This window comes from Tachyglossus aculeatus, chromosome 21, assembly GCF_015852505.1.
Source record: "Tachyglossus aculeatus isolate mTacAcu1 chromosome 21, mTacAcu1.pri, whole genome shotgun sequence".
NCBI lineage: Eukaryota > Metazoa > Chordata > Mammalia > Monotremata > Tachyglossidae > Tachyglossus > Tachyglossus aculeatus.
In genome coordinates, this window is record NC_052086.1 from 9,752,168 (window position 1) to 9,769,304 (window position 17,137).

A 17,137-nucleotide genomic window follows, 5' to 3' on the forward strand; every position below is an offset into this window, starting at 1 on the left:
TCCCGATGGAGCTCGGGGTCCGGGCCCCGCCCCCTTCCCGAGGGCGGCCAATGGGGCGTCGAGGGCGGAGCAGGGAGGAGGCGGGGCTAGTTTACCTCAGCCTCGGGGCCGCGGCGGTGGCGGCCTGTCTTCCTCCTCTTCTTCCTCCTCGTCAGGTGAAGGCCGCAGGCCGGAGGCGGGAGGGAGGGAGGGAGGCCGGGGTCCCCGGGGGGGTCCCCTCACCGACCCCTCCGCCCTCAGTTTCCCGCTCCGGAGAATGGGCGCGGGCAGACGGGGGAGGGGCAGAGGGAACGCCCCCCCCCCCCCAGACATCGAGAAGCAGCGCGGCTTATTAATAATAATAATAATAATGGTATGTCTAAAGCGCTTTGCTTATTAATAATAATAACGGTATTTATTAAGCGCTAATAATAATGGTATTTAGTAGGCGCTTACTTTGTGCCAAGCACTGTTCTAAGCGCCGGGGTAATTACATATAATTAGATAATAATAATATAACTCTACTTATACTATACCTACTATAGTAAAAATATCATCATTATGATGGCATCTGTTAAGCGCCCACTAGGTGCCAAGCACTGTTCTAAGCGCCCAGGGTCAAGACGAGGTCATCAGGTTGTCCCACGTGGGGCTCACAGTCGTAAGAATAATTATTGTTTTTATTGTATTTGCTAAGTGCTCACTTTGTGCCAAGCACTGTTCTAAGCGTTGGGGAGGATAAAATATATATATAACTATATAATAATAGTATAACTGTACTTATACTATACCTACTATAATAATAATTACCATTATGATGGCATTTGTTAAGCACCTACTAGGTGCCAAGCACTGTTCTAAGCGCCCAGGGTCAAGACGAGGTCATCAGGTTGTCCCATGCGGGGCTCACAGTCTTAAGAATAATTAGTGTTTTTATGGTATTTGGTAAGTGCTCACTTTGTGCCAAGCACCGTTCTAAGCGCTGGGGGGATATAATATATATATAACTATATAATAATAGTATATCTGTACTTATGCTATACCTACTATAATAATAATTACCATTATTTTGGCATTTGTTAAAGCACCTACTAGGTGCCAAGCACTGTTCTAAGCGCCCAGGGTCAAGACGAGGTCATCAGGCTGTCCCACGTGGGGCTCACAGTCTTAAGAATAATTATTGTTTTTATTGTATTTGCTAAGTGCTCACTTTGTGCCAAGCACTGTTCTAAGCGCTGGGGGGATATAATATATATATAACTATCTAATAATAGTATAACTGTACTTATACTATACCTACTATAATAATAATTATCATTATTATGGCATTTGTTAAGCGCTTACTAGGTGCCAAGCACTGTTCTAAGCGCCCAGGGTGAAGACGAGGTCATCAGGTTGTCCCACGTGGGGCTCACAGTTTTAATACTTATTATTGTTTTTATGGTATTTGGTAAGTGCTTACTAGGTGCCAAGCACTGTTCTAAGCACCCAGGGTAAAGACGAGTTCATCAGGTTGTCCCACGTGGGGCTCACAGCCTTAAGAATAATTATTGTTTTTATGGTATTTGGTAAGTGCCCACTCCGTGCCAAGCACTGTTCCAAGCGCTCAGGGTAAAGACAAGGTCATCAGGTTGTCCCATGTGGGGCTCAGAGCCTTAAGAATAAGTATTGTTTTTATAGTATTCGGTAAGTGCTCACTTTGTGCCAAGCACTGTTCCAAGCACTCAGGGTAAAGACAAGGTCATCAGGTTGTCCCACATGGGGCTTACAGTCTTAAGAATAATTATTGCTTTTATGATATTTGGTAAGTGCCCTTGGTAAGTGCTCACTTTGTGCCAAGCACTGTTCGAAGTGCTCAGGGTAAAGACAAGGTCATCAGGTTGTGCCACGTGGGGCTCACAGTCTTAAGAATAATTATTGTTTTTATGGTATTTGGTAAGTGCTCACTTTGTGCCAAGCACTGTTCCAAGTGCTCAGGGTAAAGACAAGGTCATCAGGTTGTCCCACGTGGGCTCACAATCTTAATGATGATAATAATGGTATTTGTTAAGCGCTTACTAGTTGCCAAGCATTGTTCTAAGTGCTGAGATAGATCCAAGGTCATCAGGTTGGACACAGCCCCTGTCCCACATGGGGCTCACAGTCCTCACCCCCATTTGACAGATGAGGGAACTGAGGCCCAGAGAAGTGAAGTGACTTGCCCAAAGTCACACAGCAGACGAGTGGCAGAGTCGGGATTAGAACCCATGACCTCCGACTCATGACCTCTTGCCATTTGGCTACGCTGCTTCTTGCGTGACAGTAATGTTAGTAGACAAAATCCATGCTCTCAAGAAGCTTACAGTCTAGCAGGGGACGCAATCTATCCATCACCTAATAATAATAATGGCATTTATTAAGCACTTACTATGTGCAAAATACTGTTCTAAGCGCTGGGGAGGTTACAAAGTGATCAGGTTGTCCCACATGGGGCTCACAGTCTTAATCCCCATTTTACAGATGAGGTCACTGAGGCCCAGAGAAGTGAAGTGACTTGCCCAAAGTCACCCAGCTGACAAGGGGCGGAGCCGGGATTAGAACCCACGACCTCTGACTCCAAAGCCCATGCTCTTTTCACTGAGCCATGCTGCTTCTCGTGTATTTATTATTTATTTATGTATATTTATTTATTTATGTGTATTTATGTATACCTTTGCTTCCCAAGGGTATTTATTGAGTGCTTATTGGGTACAGAGCACTGTTCTAAGCGCTGGGAAGAGTTCAGTACATCGGAGTTGCTAGACACGTTCTCTGCCTAGAGCTTACAGTGTAGAGGGGAAGAAAGATGTTTATATAAGTAATTTATAATGTATGCTATATGAAGTAATTTATAACAGATTATCTATAACACAGGCATATATCTAGATATATGTCTATGTATTTAGACCATAAAATAATGTGTAGATCATAGTACTGTATTTAAGAGCATACTGTGTGCCAGGCACTGTACGAGAAGCAGAGTGGCTCAGTGGAAAGAGCCCGGGCTTTGGAGTCAGAGGTCATGGGTTCAAATCCCCGCTCTGCCAGTTGTCAGCTGTGTGACTTTGTCCAAGTCACTTAACTTCTCTGTGCCTGTTACCTCATCCGTAAAATGGGGATTGAGACCGTGAGCCCCCCGTGGGACAACCTGATCACCTTGTAACCACCCCAGCACTTTGAACAGTAACTTGCACATAGGAAGCGCTTAATAAATGCCATCATTATTATTTTATTACTATTTTTATCTGTTTTATTCCACTTGGTCAAGTGGAACACAGTCCCTGCCCCCCATGGGACTCAAGGAGAAGGGAGAACATGTGTCCTACCCCCATTCTACAAATGGGGAAACTGAGACACGGTTAACTTAGGTGACCTATCCAAGGTCACACAGCATGAAAGCGGCAGAACCAGGATTAAACCCCCAAGTCTGTGCTCTTTGGCAAGTGGATATGAAAAGAAGTATGATATTTGTTAAACGCTTGCAATGTACCAGGCACTGTACTAAGCGCTGGGGTTGATACAAGCAAATCGGGTTGGACACGGTCCCTGTCCCACACGGGGCTCACAGTCTTCCTCCCCATTTGACAGATGAGGGAACTGAGGCCCAGAGAAGTGGAGTGACCTGTCCAAGGCCACACAACAGACCAGTGGCGGAGCGGGATTAGAACCCAGCCCCTTCTGGCTCCCGGGCTTTCTCCACTAGGCCACGCTGCTTCCCGCCGCCCCCCAACTTTTAAAGCTATGGCCCGTGTAGGCTTCAGGTTATTCCCCCCTGAAACCGAGGGGCAGAGCGGGGAGGGGGCCAGCCCACCTGGGTTCGGCTCACCCCGGAGCCCAGCCGAAGCCCAGCGCCTTGTGGGCAGGGAATGTGTCTGTCTTTTGTTCTATTGAACTCCGCCGAGCGCTTAGTACAGTGCTCTGCACCCAGTAGGTGCCCAATCAATACGAGTGAATGAACAGTGGGTCGGCCGACTGTATGTACCTGAGCGCCTGCTGGGTGCAGAGCTCTGTACTGAGCGCTTGGAAGAGCCCAGTACAGTACAGTTGAGGAATACAGCCAATGCCCTCAGTAAATCAACAGTATTTACTGGGGGCTGACTGGGGGCAGAGCACTATACTGAGCGCCTGGGAGGAGTTTTATTTTGTTTTTTATTTTTTTTATTTTTTATTTTTATTTTATTTTGTTAGTATGTTTGGTTTTGTTCTCTGTCTCCCCCTTTTAGACTGTGAGCCCACTGTTGGGTAGGGACTGTCTCTATATGTTGCCAATTTGTACTTCCCAAGCGCTTAGTACAGTGCTCTGCACATAGTAAGCGCTCAATAAATACGATTGATGATGATGATGATGAGTCCGATAGAGTTAGACGATGAGGCTGTTGTTTTGTAGCCACTGAGATCCCCGGGGGCCACTGGGGAAAGCCCCGCTCCCAATCATTCAATCATTTATTGAATACTTAATGAGTGTAGAGCACTGTACTAAGCGCTTGAGAGAGGACAGTAGAATAGACGAGTTCCCTGCCCACGCTTCCCCAATGGAGCGGGTGGGCAGGGACAATTATTGCCCCCGCTAAGCCTTCCAGCCTCACAGCACTTATGTCCCTATCTGTCATTTATTCATTTATAAATAGGAATTTATAATTTATAATATATTTATATTGTATATTATATAATTTATAATGTAATTTATAACATATAAATATATGTATATACATATAGAATATATTTATATATTTAAAACATATATACAACTATAACTCCATTATACATTTATAATGGAATTTATAAAAAGAAATAGAAATTCATTTAGAGAAGCAGCGTGGCTCAGTGGAAAGAGCCCAGGCTTGGGAGTCAGAGGTAGTGGGTTCTAATTCTGACTCCACCACATCAGCTGTGTGGCCTTGGGTAAGTCACTTCACTTCTCTGTGCCTCAGTTCCCTATCGGTAAAATGGAAATGAAGACAGTGAGCCCCACTTGGGGCAACCTGATAACCTTGTATCCCCCGCAGTGCTTAGAACAGTGCTCGGCACATAATAATAATAATAATAATAATAATAATAATAATAATAATAATAAATAACGGCAGCATAGTAAGTGATTAACAAATGCCATCATCATCATCATGTATATTAATGTCTGTCTCCCCCTTGGTCTAAGCTCACTGTGCTCAGGGAATGTGTCTTCTTGTTATATTTCACTTTTCCCGATGCTTAGTACAGTGCTCTGCACACAGTAAGTGCTCAGTAAATGCGATCGATAAAGCCAGGCTTAGTTCCCAGGTCCTCTGACTCTTAGGTCCAAGCTCTTTCCCTTAGGCCATGCTGCTTTGTGGGTTTGGTTTTTTTGGTTTCTTTTTTAATGGTATTTGTTAAGTGCTTATTATGTGTCGAGCAATGTTTAAAGTGCCGGGGTAGATACAAGTTTATCAGGTTTGGAAACAGTCTAAATTGGAGGGAAGGGGATTTTTCTGATGACGAAACTGAGGCCCAGAGACGTGAAGCGACTTTCCCAAGGTCACACACAGCAAGTAAATGGCAGAGTGGGATTAGAACCCAGGGCCTCCGACTCCTTGCCCCCAACTCTGCTTGTTTTGTTGTCTGTCTCCCCCCTTCTAGACTGTGAGCCCGTTGTTGGGTAGGGACCGTCTCTATATGTTGCCGACTTGTACTTCCGAAGCGCTTAGTACAGTGCCCTGCACACAGTAAGCGCTCAATAAAGATTGAATGCTCTTTCCATGGGCTGGCTTATCTGGGCAGGGAGGGGCTGAGGGAAGGCGGGCGGGGGTCGCGGGGCTGGGTGTTGGGCGATAGGGAGGGTGGGGATCCGAAGGAGCCAGAGACCCTGTCCCGCCCTCAGCTCTGCCCGGCTAAGTTAATGATAATAATTATGGTATTTGTTAAGCGCTTACTATGTGCCAGGCACTGTACTAAGCGCTGGGGTGGCTGCAACAGAGATACAAGCAAGTGGGGTTGAACACAGCCCCTGTCCACGTGGGGCTCACAGTCTCAATCCCCATTTTCCAGATGAGGGAACTGAGGCCCAGAGAAGTTCACTCAAGGCCCTGCTGAGAGCTCACCTCCTCCAGGAGGCCTTCCTAGACTGAGCCCCTACCTTCCTCTCCCCCTCGTCCCCCTCTCCATCCCCCCATCTTACCTCCTTCCCTTCCCCACAGCACCTGTATATATGTATATATGGTTGTACATATTTATTACTCTATTTATTTACATATGTATTTATTTTACTTGTACATTTCTATCCTATTTATTTTATTTTGTTGGTATGTTTGGTTCTGTTCTCTGTCTCCCCCTTTTAGACTGTGAGCCCACTGTTGGGTAGGGACTGTCTCTATGTGTTGCCAATTTGTACTTCCCAAGCGCTTAGTACAGTGCTCTGCACATAGTAAGCGCTCAATAAATGTGATTGATTGATTGACTCATTCATTCAGTCGTATTTATTGAGCGCTTACTTTGTGCAGAGCACTGGACTAAGCGCTTGGAAAGTATGATGGCCATTCATTCATTCAATCGTATTTATTGAGCACTTACTATGCGCAAAACACTGTTCTAGGCGCTGGGGAGGATACAAGGTGATCGGGTTGTCCCACGTGGGGCTCATAGTCTTCATCCCCATTTTCCAGATGAGGTCACTGAGGCACAGGGAAGTTAAGTGACTTGCCCAAAGTCACCGTTGGCGGAGCCGGGATTTGAACCCATGACCTCTGACTCCCAAGTCCGGGCTCTTTCCTCTGAGCCACGCTGCTTCTCTGCCCCACCCCAGTGCTTAGTACAGTGCCTGACACGTAGTAAGTGCTTAACAAATACCACTATAATTATTATCATTATTATTATTAGGCAGAACAGGGACTGTATCTGACCTAATAACCTTGTATCTATCCCAGGGCTTCGAACAGTGCTTCGCACATACCAAGTGCTTCACAAGCAAGAAGCGGCACGGTATAGATGATAGAGCCCAGGCCTGGGAGTCCGAAGGTCATGAGTTCTAATCCCAGTTCTGCCACTTGTCTGCTTTGTGACCTTGGACAAGTCACTCCACTTCTCTGGGCCTCAGTTCCCTCCTCTGTAAAAGGGGGATTGAGACTGTGAGCCCCACAGGGGACAGGGACTGTGTCCAATCCTGTTGGCTTGTATCCTCCCCAGCGCTTAGTACAGTACCTGACACATAGTCATCACTTAACAAATGCCATTTTTATTATTATCATAACTTTTAATGATAATAACAGACGCCATCATCATTATCAGTCTAACGCTGGCTGCGCAACTTGCTGCCGTGTGACCTTGGGTGAGTCATTTAACCTCTCTGTGCTTCAGTTTCCTCATCTGCAAAATGGGGATGAAATCCCTGTTGTCCCTCCTCCTTAGACCGGGCACCCAGGGTGGACGGGCAGCGGTGGGGGGCCCCTGTGCCCATCCGTCCCCGCCGTCGGGGATGCCTCCGGGTGTGGGGTGACAGTCAGCCCGGTGCCCACCCTCACTCCTCCACATCCCACGCCTGATTTTTCTGTCTCAGAGCCCCGTCCCCTGCCTGGCACCATGGCCCGACGTGCCCACGGCAGCCGGGCCTGGCGCTTCGTCCTGAGCGGGGTCCGCCCTGACCCCCGGCCGGCGGTCCTTTCTTCAGGTGCCCCCTCCTGGGGCTACGATTCCGACGGGCAGGTGGGTCTCTGCATCCGGCGGGCACGGTGGGCAGGATGGGGTGGGCGGGAGAGGTGGGGAGGCGGGCTGGGGCCGGACAGGTGCCCAGGGTGCATTCATTGAGTCCTATTCATTCATTCATTCAGTTGCATTTAGCACCTACTGTGTGCAGAGCACTGCGCTGAGCGCTTGGGAGAGGACGGCCGAACAGTAGGCAGACACATTCCCTGCCCACAGCGAGCTCACGGTCCAGAGGGGGAGAGAGACGTTAATATGAAGCAATAAATAACAGGTATCGTAAATGAATTACAGGTAGGAGACATTGATATAAATAAATCACAGATATAATAAATAGATTACAGGTAGAGGGGAGACAGGCATTAATAGAAATAAATTACAGATAGAGGGGAGAGAAGCGGTAATATAAATAAATAAATTACAGATCTAAGAAATTATAGAGGGGAGACAGGCGTTAATATAAATAAATTACAGATGTAATAAATTACAAATAGAGGGGAGAGGCAGATGTTAATGTAAATACATCACAGATAGAATAAATTACAGAGGGGACAGACATTAATATGAATAAATAAATTACAGATAATAAATTACAAATAGAGGGGAGGCATATATTGATGTAAATAAATCACATATATAAAAAATTACAGATAATGGGGAAGCAGGCATTAATATAAATAAATTACAGATATAAATTATGGATTTAGGGGAGACAAACATTAATATAAATAATAAATTACAGATAGAGGGGAGATAGGCATTAATATAAGTAAATTCTGGATATAATAAATTTTGGGTAGGTGAGACAGACATGAATATAAATAAATAAATTACAGATATAATAAATTACAAATAGAGGGGAGGCATATATTAATGTAAATAAATTACATATATATAAAAGTACAGATAAAGGGGAAACAGGCATTAATATAAATAAATTACAGATATAATAAATGATAGATTTAGGGGAGACAAACATTAATACAAATAATAAACTACAGATGGGGGAGATAGGCATTAATATAAGTAAATTACAGATATAATAAATTTTAGATACAGGGGAAACAAACATTAATATAAATAAATAAATTACAGATAGAGGGGAGACACATTAATATAAATAAATTACAGATAGAGAGGAGGCAGACATTAATGTAAATAAATTACAGATAGAGGGGAGACGCATTAATATAAATGAATTACAGATAGAGGGGAGACAGACATTAATGTAAATAAATTACAGATAGAGGGGAGACAGACATGTAAATAAATTACAGATAGAGGGGAGACACATTAATATAAATAAATTACAGATAGAGGGGAGACAGACATTAATGTAAATAAATTACAGATAAAGGGGAGACATTAATATAAATAAATTACAGATAGAGGGGAGACACAATAAATAATTACAGGTAGAGGGGAGACAGACATCAATGTAAATAAATTACAGATAGAGGGGGAGACTGACATTAATGTAAATAAATTACAGATAGAGGGGAGACACAATAAATAAATTACAGATAGAGGGGAGACAGACATTAATGTAAATAAATTACAGATAGAGGGGGAGACAGACATTAATGCAAATAAATCACAGATATAAAAAATTACAGAGAGGGGTGACTGACGGTGTAAATCAATGATTTACAGATACAATAAATAAATTACAGATAGAGGGGGAGGCAGACATTAATGTAAATAAATTACAGCTATAATAAATTACAAAGAGGGGGAGACAGGCACTAATATGAATAAGGAAGTTACAGGTATGATAAATAAATCGCAGGTATAATAAATCCTCTGTAGGTCGAGGTAGGGGATGCCCACGGTGCCCTCAGCGAGGGCCCGGCCTGGCAGCGCTGCCCCCAATCCCCAAATTCTCGCCCTGGAAGGCTGGGGGTGGGCGAGTTTCGAGTTTCCCAACCTCCCTGTTGTCGGATTGACGGCGGGGATGCTTTCGGTGGTGGAAGTTACAAGGGGGGCTATAAATAGCCGCGGTCACCCAGCCGCCCCAACCTTGCCAACAGGTGGCCAGAGGTAAGGCCCACACTGGGGAGAAGGAGAACCGGGGACAGACAGACAGAGTTTGAGCTGAACCCTCAGAGTGCATTCATTCAGTGGTATTTATTAAGCGCTTACTGTGTGCAGAGCACTGTACTAAGCGCTTGGGAGAGGACATTACAACCAAAAACAGTGACAGTCCCCACCCACCTCGAGCTCACAGTCTAGAGGAGGGAAGACAGACATTTATGTAGAAGAAAATGGGAAGGGCTGTGGACTGAGGAGGCAACAGCCGATGATAACTTGTGTGTCTCATAATAATAATAATAATACATTTTTAAAAACTGTGGTCTGTTTAAAATGCTTACTATGTGCCAGACACTGTAATAATAATAATAATAATAAATAATACTGCTGATAATAATCATTGTGGTTAAGCACTTACTATGTGCCAAGGCACTATATACTAAGCGCTGGGGTGGAACCAGGTAAATCGGGTCGGACCGGTCCCCATCCCACACGGGGGTCACAGTCTCAATCCCCATTTTCCAGATGAGGGAACTGAGGCCCAGAGAAGTGAAGTGACTCACCCAAGGTCACACAGCAGACAAATGGCAGAGCCGGTATGGTGTCTGTTTACTGTTTTGTACTCCTCCAAGGGCTTAGTACAGTGCTCTGCACACAGTGAGCGCTCGATAGTGATGATTGACCTATGACCGGTACGTTCCCTGTCCACAGGAAGTCTTGCTTGGGAAGGGGGCAGCTGCAGGACATTCTGGGCCGGATGGCTGTCCTTTTGCAAAGGAGGTTGGGAAGGGCCCCCCCTCTGGGCCTCTTGTACACAATAATCTGATAATTAGTGTATTTATCAATTTATCAATGTGGCAGGCACTGTGCTAAGCACTGGAGTAGATACAAGATAATCAGATCAGACAGTGCCCGTGACCTGGGGATCTCTGTGTCAGAGTACTTTCCAAGCACTTAATACAGTGCCCTGCACACAGTAGGCACTCAATAAATACGACTGACTGAACGAATAAAAGGGAAGGAAAGCAGAGATCACCTCCCTATTTTATAGAGGCCCCGTGAGCTTGTCAATCAGTGGTACTTACTGAGCGCTTACTGGACGCCGAGCACTGTACTAAGTGCTTGGGAGAGGATGATTTGCCAGTTGGTAGACACATTCTCTGCCCACAGCGAACTTCATCATCATCATCAATCGTATTTATTGAGCGCTTACTATGTGCAGAGCACTGTACTAAGCGCTTGGGAAGTACAAATTGGCAACATATAGAGACAGTCCCTACCCAACAGTGGGCTCACAGTCTAAAAGGGGGAGACAGAGAACAAAACCAAACATACTAACAAAATAAAATAAATAGAATAGATATGTACAAGTAAAATAAATAAATAAATAAATAGAGTAATAAATATGTACAAACATATATACATATATACAGGTGCTGTGGGGAAGGGAAGGAGGTAAGACTAGTCACATCTAGTGACTTGCCTGAAGTCAGAGACACCTGGGACTTAGATACTGAGTGTCCTGAACCCCTGCCCCGGGCTTTCTCCCACTAGGCTGTGCTGTCAGGCCTTTTTAATATTATTATTGATGATAATAATATTTATGCACTTTTTATGTGCTGAGCACTGCGCTTAGTACTGGGGTAGATATAATCATTCATTCATTCAGTCGTGTTTATTGAGCGCTTACTGTGTGCAGAGCACTGGACTAAGCTTGGGAAGTTCATTCGATCGTATTTATTGAGTGCTTAGTGTGTGTAGAGCGCTGTACTAAGCACTAGGAAAGTACGATTCAGCAATAAAGAGAGAGAAAATCCCTGCCCACACCCGGCTTCAATCAGATGCTGGGGGGGTGGGAAGGAGTAGGGGTGTGTGTGTAAAATATTTGCTCTCTAAGAGGAAGAGGTGAAAAGGAACTGCTGAAGACCCAGAAACTGGAACCCAAACAATCAGCCCAGAGCTTGGGAGGGGTCCTGGGAGATCCCCTCCCCTCCTCGGGCCCCCGAGACCCTGCCCACCCCAGTCTGGGAGGATTTGAAGGGTTTGAGGCCTGTGGGGGGGAGTCCGGCCACCCCACCACCTGCAGAAAACTCACCCGAGGCGAAGCGCTAATAGCCTGAGACTGAGGGACAAAAGGAGGGCGGCCCAACCCCCTGCTCTTATCCGGGGAGAAGAGGGAGCCTGGACTCTCCCCCAAAGCCCAGCGGCCTGCTGGGAAGAAGAGGGCCTGCCAAGGGCCTGCTGGGATGGAGGCAGCAGAGCCCTCCGGGGAGCCGGTGAGCCCCATCCCCAAGGGCAGGGCCGGGGTGGCCGAGACCCCGGGGGCTTCTGGGAGCGGGTGGCGTTGGGTCCCCGGGCACGTGGGTCTGCCCCTGAGGTCCTCGACGCGCGAGGCTGAAGGAGGACTTGCCAACTTGTACTTCCCAAGCGCTTAGTACAGTGCTCTGCACACAGTAAGCGCTCAATAAATACGATTGAATGAATGAATGAATGAGGAGAGGAGCCGGAGGCTACCGTCTGCCCACCGATGATTCTCGCCCAGCCTGCCCTGGTCCGAGGGGCACAGTGGCGGCACTGGCCCACCAGCACCAGCTGAGGTGGAATTACTTGGCTCCCGTGCCTCCGGCTGGGGCCCTCCGCCCTTCCGATCCCCTGGGAGTGAGATCAGGAGGGGTGGAGGTCGGCCGGGTAGGGGGGTAGGGAGCCAACGGGGGGACCCCCCTCACAACCCGACCCCGCGTGTCTCCCCCCCGGCAGCACAGCGACTCGGACTCGGAGACGGACTTCCCTCCGCCGCCCGCCTCGATCCCCAGCGCGGTGCCCGTGACCGGGGAGTCCTTCTGCGGCTGTGAGAGCCACGCCCAGCCCCCGGCCTGCTCCGGCCTCCACTCCGGCCTCCACCCCGTCCACCGCGCCGAGGACTGCCGCTGCGGGGAAGAGGATGACCGTAAGGGGCCCGCGGACCCTCTCCCACGGACCCCCAGCCGCTCCCGGGGCGGCGGGGGGCGGCCGTGCCGGGCTGCGGGGGCCGGTGGGTGCGAGCGGGCTGGGGTCCCAGGCCCTGACCCGTCCCCCTCTCCCCATGCGCTTGGCAGATTTTGAGTGGGCCTGGGACGACCTCCACAAGTCCCCCGCCGCGCTGCTGAGCTGCGACAACCGCAAGGTGAACTTCCACACGGAGTACAGCTGCGGCACCGCCGCCGTCCGCGGCACCAAGGAGCTGGCCGACGGCCAGCACTTCTGGGAGATCAAGATGACCTCGCCCGTCTACGGCACCGACATGGTAGGGGCCGGGGCGCGGGAAGGGGTGGGGTCTGGTCCTCCGATGCCCCCCGTGTCTTCCTCCCGGGCCCCGGACCTGGTAGGGGTCTGGAGGCAGGCACCAGGCTTGGGCACAGGAAGGGGGCCCGGCCCCCAACCTCTGATGCCCCCACGTCGTCTCCTCCCGGGGTGGAGCAGATGGTGGGCATCGGCACGTCAGACGTGAACCTGGACAAATACGGCCACACGTTCTGCAGCCTCCTGGGGAAGGATGAGGACAGCTGGGGCCTCTCCTACACAGGTAGCAGCCAACAGTGTGGCGGGCGGGCGGGCAACTAGGGGAAGTTGCTTGCTTGGGCTCCAGAAGGATCCGTCCGAGCGGGAGGCACCTGCCGTGACCCTCCCTCCGGGCGCCCTCAGGGCTCCTCCACCACCAGGGCGACAAGCGGACCTTCTCGTCCCGCTTCGGCCAGGGCTCCATCATCGGCGTCCACCTGGACACCTGGCACGGCACGCTCACCTTCTTCAAGAACCGCAAGTGCATAGGTGAGCCGGTTCGCCCCACCCCTGGTCTCCCCCAGCACCCCCCGGCCCGCCCCTCCTCCACCCTTCCCCCGCCCCCCCAAAGAGGGACCCCGGCCTGCAGATCGGGTTGGACCCGGTCCCTGTCCCACATGGGGCTCCCAGTCTCAATCCCCTTCTTACAGATGAGAGTAACTGAGGCCCAGAGAAGTGAAGTGACTTAATAATAATAATAATGGCAGCATTGATTAAGCGCTTACTATGTGCAAAGCACTTGTTCTAAGCGCTGGGGAGGTGATCAGGTTGTCCCACGGGGGGCTCACAGTCTTCATCCCCATTTTGCAAGTTAAGTGACTTGCCCAAAGTCACACAGCTGACAATTGGCGGAGCCGGGATTTGAACCCGTGACCTTTGACTCCAAAAGCCCAGGCTCTTTCCACTCTGCCACGCTGCTGGGAAGGAGGCAATCACACAGTCAGTCGGGAAGCAACGTGGCCTAGTAGCGAGAACCCAGGCCCGGGAGTCCCAAGGACCCGGGTTCTCATCCCAGCTCTGCCACTTGTCTGCTGGGTAACTTTGGGCAAGTCACTTCACGTCTCTGGGCCTCGGGGGCCTCATCCGTAAAACGGGGATGAAGTCTGAAAGCCCCAAGTGGGAAGAGGACTGGATCCAACCTGTTGAGCTGGTATCTACCCCAGCTCTTACAATAGTGTTTGACACAGGCCATCGTTGTTAGTCAGTCAGTGAATCAGTGGTATTTATTGAGTGCTTACTGTCTGCAGAGCTGACAGTCCTGAGTGCTTGGGAGAATTGGGAGACTTGATCCAGCGCTTAGAACAGTGCCTTGCACATAGTAAGCGCTTAATAAATGCCATTATTATTATTATCCCTGACCTCAAGGGGATGGGACAAGCAAAGGAGGGGCTGGCCTTCCCCCTGGCCAATAATAGTAATAATGATAATGATGATGATGATGATGATTGTGGTGTTGAAGCGCTTACTGTGTGACAGGCACTCTGCTAAGCGTTGGGGGGGAATACAAGCCAATCGGGTTGGACACACAGTCCCTGCCCCACTTGGGGCTCCCACTCAGTCCCCATTGTCCAGATCAGGTCACTGATGCTCAGAGAAGTGAAGTGACTTGTCGGAGGTCACACAGCGGACGAGTAGCGGAGCCGGGATTAGAACCCCCGGCCTTCCGGCTCCGTCGCACTGCTTCCTTGGCCGACCGGCCATCCGACGCGTCTGTGTCCCCTCCCTGTGCCAGGCGTGGCCGCCACCAGGCTGCAGAAAAAGAAGTTCTACCCCATGGTCTGCTCCACGGCGGCCAAGAGCAGCATGAAGGTGATCCGCTCCTGCGCCAGCCTCACCTCCCTGCAGTATCTGTGCTGCCAACGCCTGCGCCAGCTGCTGCCCGCCCGCGGCGACACGCTGGAGGCCCTGCCCCTGCCCCCGGGCCTCAAGCAGGTGCTGCAGACCAAGCTGGGCTGGGTGCTCGGCCTCAGCTGCCCCGGCCCCCGATCCCCCGCCCCGGCCCAGGGACCCGCGGGCCCCGGGCCCCGGCAGAGGAAGCGGTGCCGACGGTCTTAGCCGGACGGTCCCCCGGGCCGGGGCGGGGCGGCGTGACTGCCTCTCTCCTCCTCCTCCTGCTCTGCCCACGCCGAAGGGGGTCTGGGTGGGGTCCCCTGGCTGATCCTCCCTCCCCGTGGAGTGGGCTCCCGCTGACTCTCGGCCCTGGCGATGCCCGAGCGGAGCTGCCCACCGCAGCTCCTGAGATGTGGCTGCGGAGGCCGGCCGGAAACCGCTCCGAGCCTCTGCCCGGGGGAGGGAGGGGCGGGGGACAGTCCCCTACTGACTGGACACCTCGCCTCGTGGCCTTGTTGGAGCCCAAGCCCCCCGCCCGGGGCCCGGGATCCGTTTTTAAAGCAAAGACCACCACCACCACCACCACCACCATGACCGCCACCGCTTTGCACGTCCGCACCCTCTGCCCTTCCTGTATCGGGGAGCCTCTATTAAATTTGCAAGGGAGCCAGCCGCTTGTTGGGCAGTGAGGACGGGCCAGAGGGCGGCTGGGCGGCGGTGTGATGGCCCCGGCCCGGCCCCATCCGGCGGGGGGAGGGTCCTCGGCCGGGCGGCATGGAGGAGAAGGACCCCCAGGTCCCGGGCTGGTGGCCGTCGGGTTGAGGAAGCTGCCCGCAGCCGGCGGGGGGCTTGAGCCGAGTCCCGTTGAAAACCGGGCCGCCCCCGGCCAAGGAGCTCAGCCCCCTCTTTGCTGGCCTGGTCCCAGAGCCCACTTGGACCTGCCCAGCCCCTGGCCTCCGAGGGGACCACAACCGCCAGAAAAACGCTGTGGGTCCCTGGCAGCGGGGGCATGGGGTCCGGGACTGTAGCTCCAGTGGTGAGGGGCATCTTTCAGGGTGATTCCTAATCCCGGGAGCTCCCTCCCCGGAGACCTCACCTCACCCGCTCCTCTGATGGAAGCAGGGTTTGAGGATGGAGCCCACCCGGCCTTTTTTCGGTCCTTGGGCCAGCTGGCTCCTGGTTCCCCACTCCTTCAGAGGGCAGGGGGGCCCCGGCCAAGTTCCAGCCCTCTGTGCCCACCTTTTTCTACCCCCTGACCTTGCTGCCCCCTGCTCCCATGGCTGCCAAAGACTTTTAGCCAGCCACTCCCAAGATGCCCTCTCTCCCCACCCTGCTCTGTTCTCCATGCCCATCCCTGGACCCAGACTCTGCCCATTAGCCCCCCTGGGCTCAGATCCCCCCCACCGAAGGAGCGCCCACCTTTTCACCCTCACATCCACCCGACCAGCCTCAGCCGCTACCGCTGGCAGCACCTGGAGTGGTCCTGGCCGAAGAGCCCCGAGGTGAGTGCCCAGGAAGGTTTTGAGGAGCGGCGATGCCCATCCCTTCCGGGGGGTGGGTGGAAGGGACCCGGGGTCCGGACGCGGTTGGGGGGCGGCGAGGGGACGTTCCGCCCTCTACGTTTCCAAGGCCGGGGCCAGGTCGGGGTCGGTGGACGTCAACAAGAGGCGGAGGTGGCAGCTCTCGAGAGGTCTGGGGCAGAGAGCAACGGGATGGTGCCCGTGCCACAAATGGTGTGGCCGGGAACGTCAGTCGGTCCAACGTATTCATTGAGCCCTTAGTTGTGTGGGCTGGGGTTGCCCCGGCACCTCCCCGCTTTCACCCTGATGAGGGCAGGGATTGTGTCATCTGTTTATTATTCCATTGGACTCTCCCAAGCGCTTAGTTTAGTGCTCTGCACGCAGTAAGCGCTCAATAGACAAGACAAGGTTGAGGCCTCAACGGGCTTCCCGAGGACGGGCTTGCCCAGAGCCTCGCAGCGGACGATTGGCGGTGCCGGGATTAGAACCCATGACCTCCGACTCCCAAACCCGCGCTCTTTCCACTGAGCCACGCTGCTTCTCTAGTGGCTAGAGCCCAGGCCTGGGGATCAGAAGGACCCGGGTTCTAATCCCGGCTCTGCCACTTGTTTGCTGTGTGACTTTGGGCAAGTCACTTTGCTTCTCTGGGCTTCGGTTCCCTCATCCGGAAAATGGGGATTAAATCCTCCTGACTGAATTCCATGTGGGACAGTGACTGTGTCCAACTTGATGATGTCGTAGCTACCCCTAAGGTTTCGTACAGTGGCTGGCAC

The 17,137-nt window shown here is 51.2% G+C and overlaps 1 protein-coding gene across 2 annotated transcripts; it reads left to right on the forward strand.

Moving 5' to 3' along the window:
* Positions 1-126: 126 nt before the first annotated feature.
* SPSB3 (splA/ryanodine receptor domain and SOCS box containing 3) lies at positions 127-15,514 on the forward strand. 2 transcript variants are annotated; one of them, XM_038762846.1, is made up of 7 exons: positions 127-155; positions 7,523-7,668; positions 12,454-12,643; positions 12,792-12,979; positions 13,156-13,258; positions 13,378-13,503; positions 14,747-15,514. In XM_038762846.1, exons 2-7 carry the CDS (start codon positions 7,546-7,548, stop codon positions 15,067-15,069), a joined length of 1,053 nt encoding a protein of 350 aa, XP_038618774.1. In that variant the 5' UTR covers positions 127-155; positions 7,523-7,545; the 3' UTR covers positions 15,070-15,514. The 2 variants fall into 2 exon arrangements, with proteins under 2 accessions (XP_038618774.1, XP_038618775.1); XM_038762847.1 differs by lacking the exon at positions 127-155 and adding an exon at positions 7,289-7,294.
* Positions 15,515-17,137: the final 1,623 nt, after the last annotated feature.

Bases quoted from the DNA above. Each gene is read 5' to 3' on its own strand.
- SPSB3 (XM_038762846.1), top strand. From the start codon at position 7,546: ATGGCCCGACGTGCCCACGGCAGCCGGGCCTGGCGCTTCGTCCTGAGC. The intron at 12,980-13,155 runs GTAGGGGCCGGG...GGGGTGGAGCAG, and splicing joins CCGTCTACGGCACCGACATG to ATGGTGGGCATCGGCACGTC. The intron at 13,504-14,746 runs GTGAGCCGGTTC...TCCCTGTGCCAG, and splicing joins CAAGAACCGCAAGTGCATAG to GCGTGGCCGCCACCAGGCTG.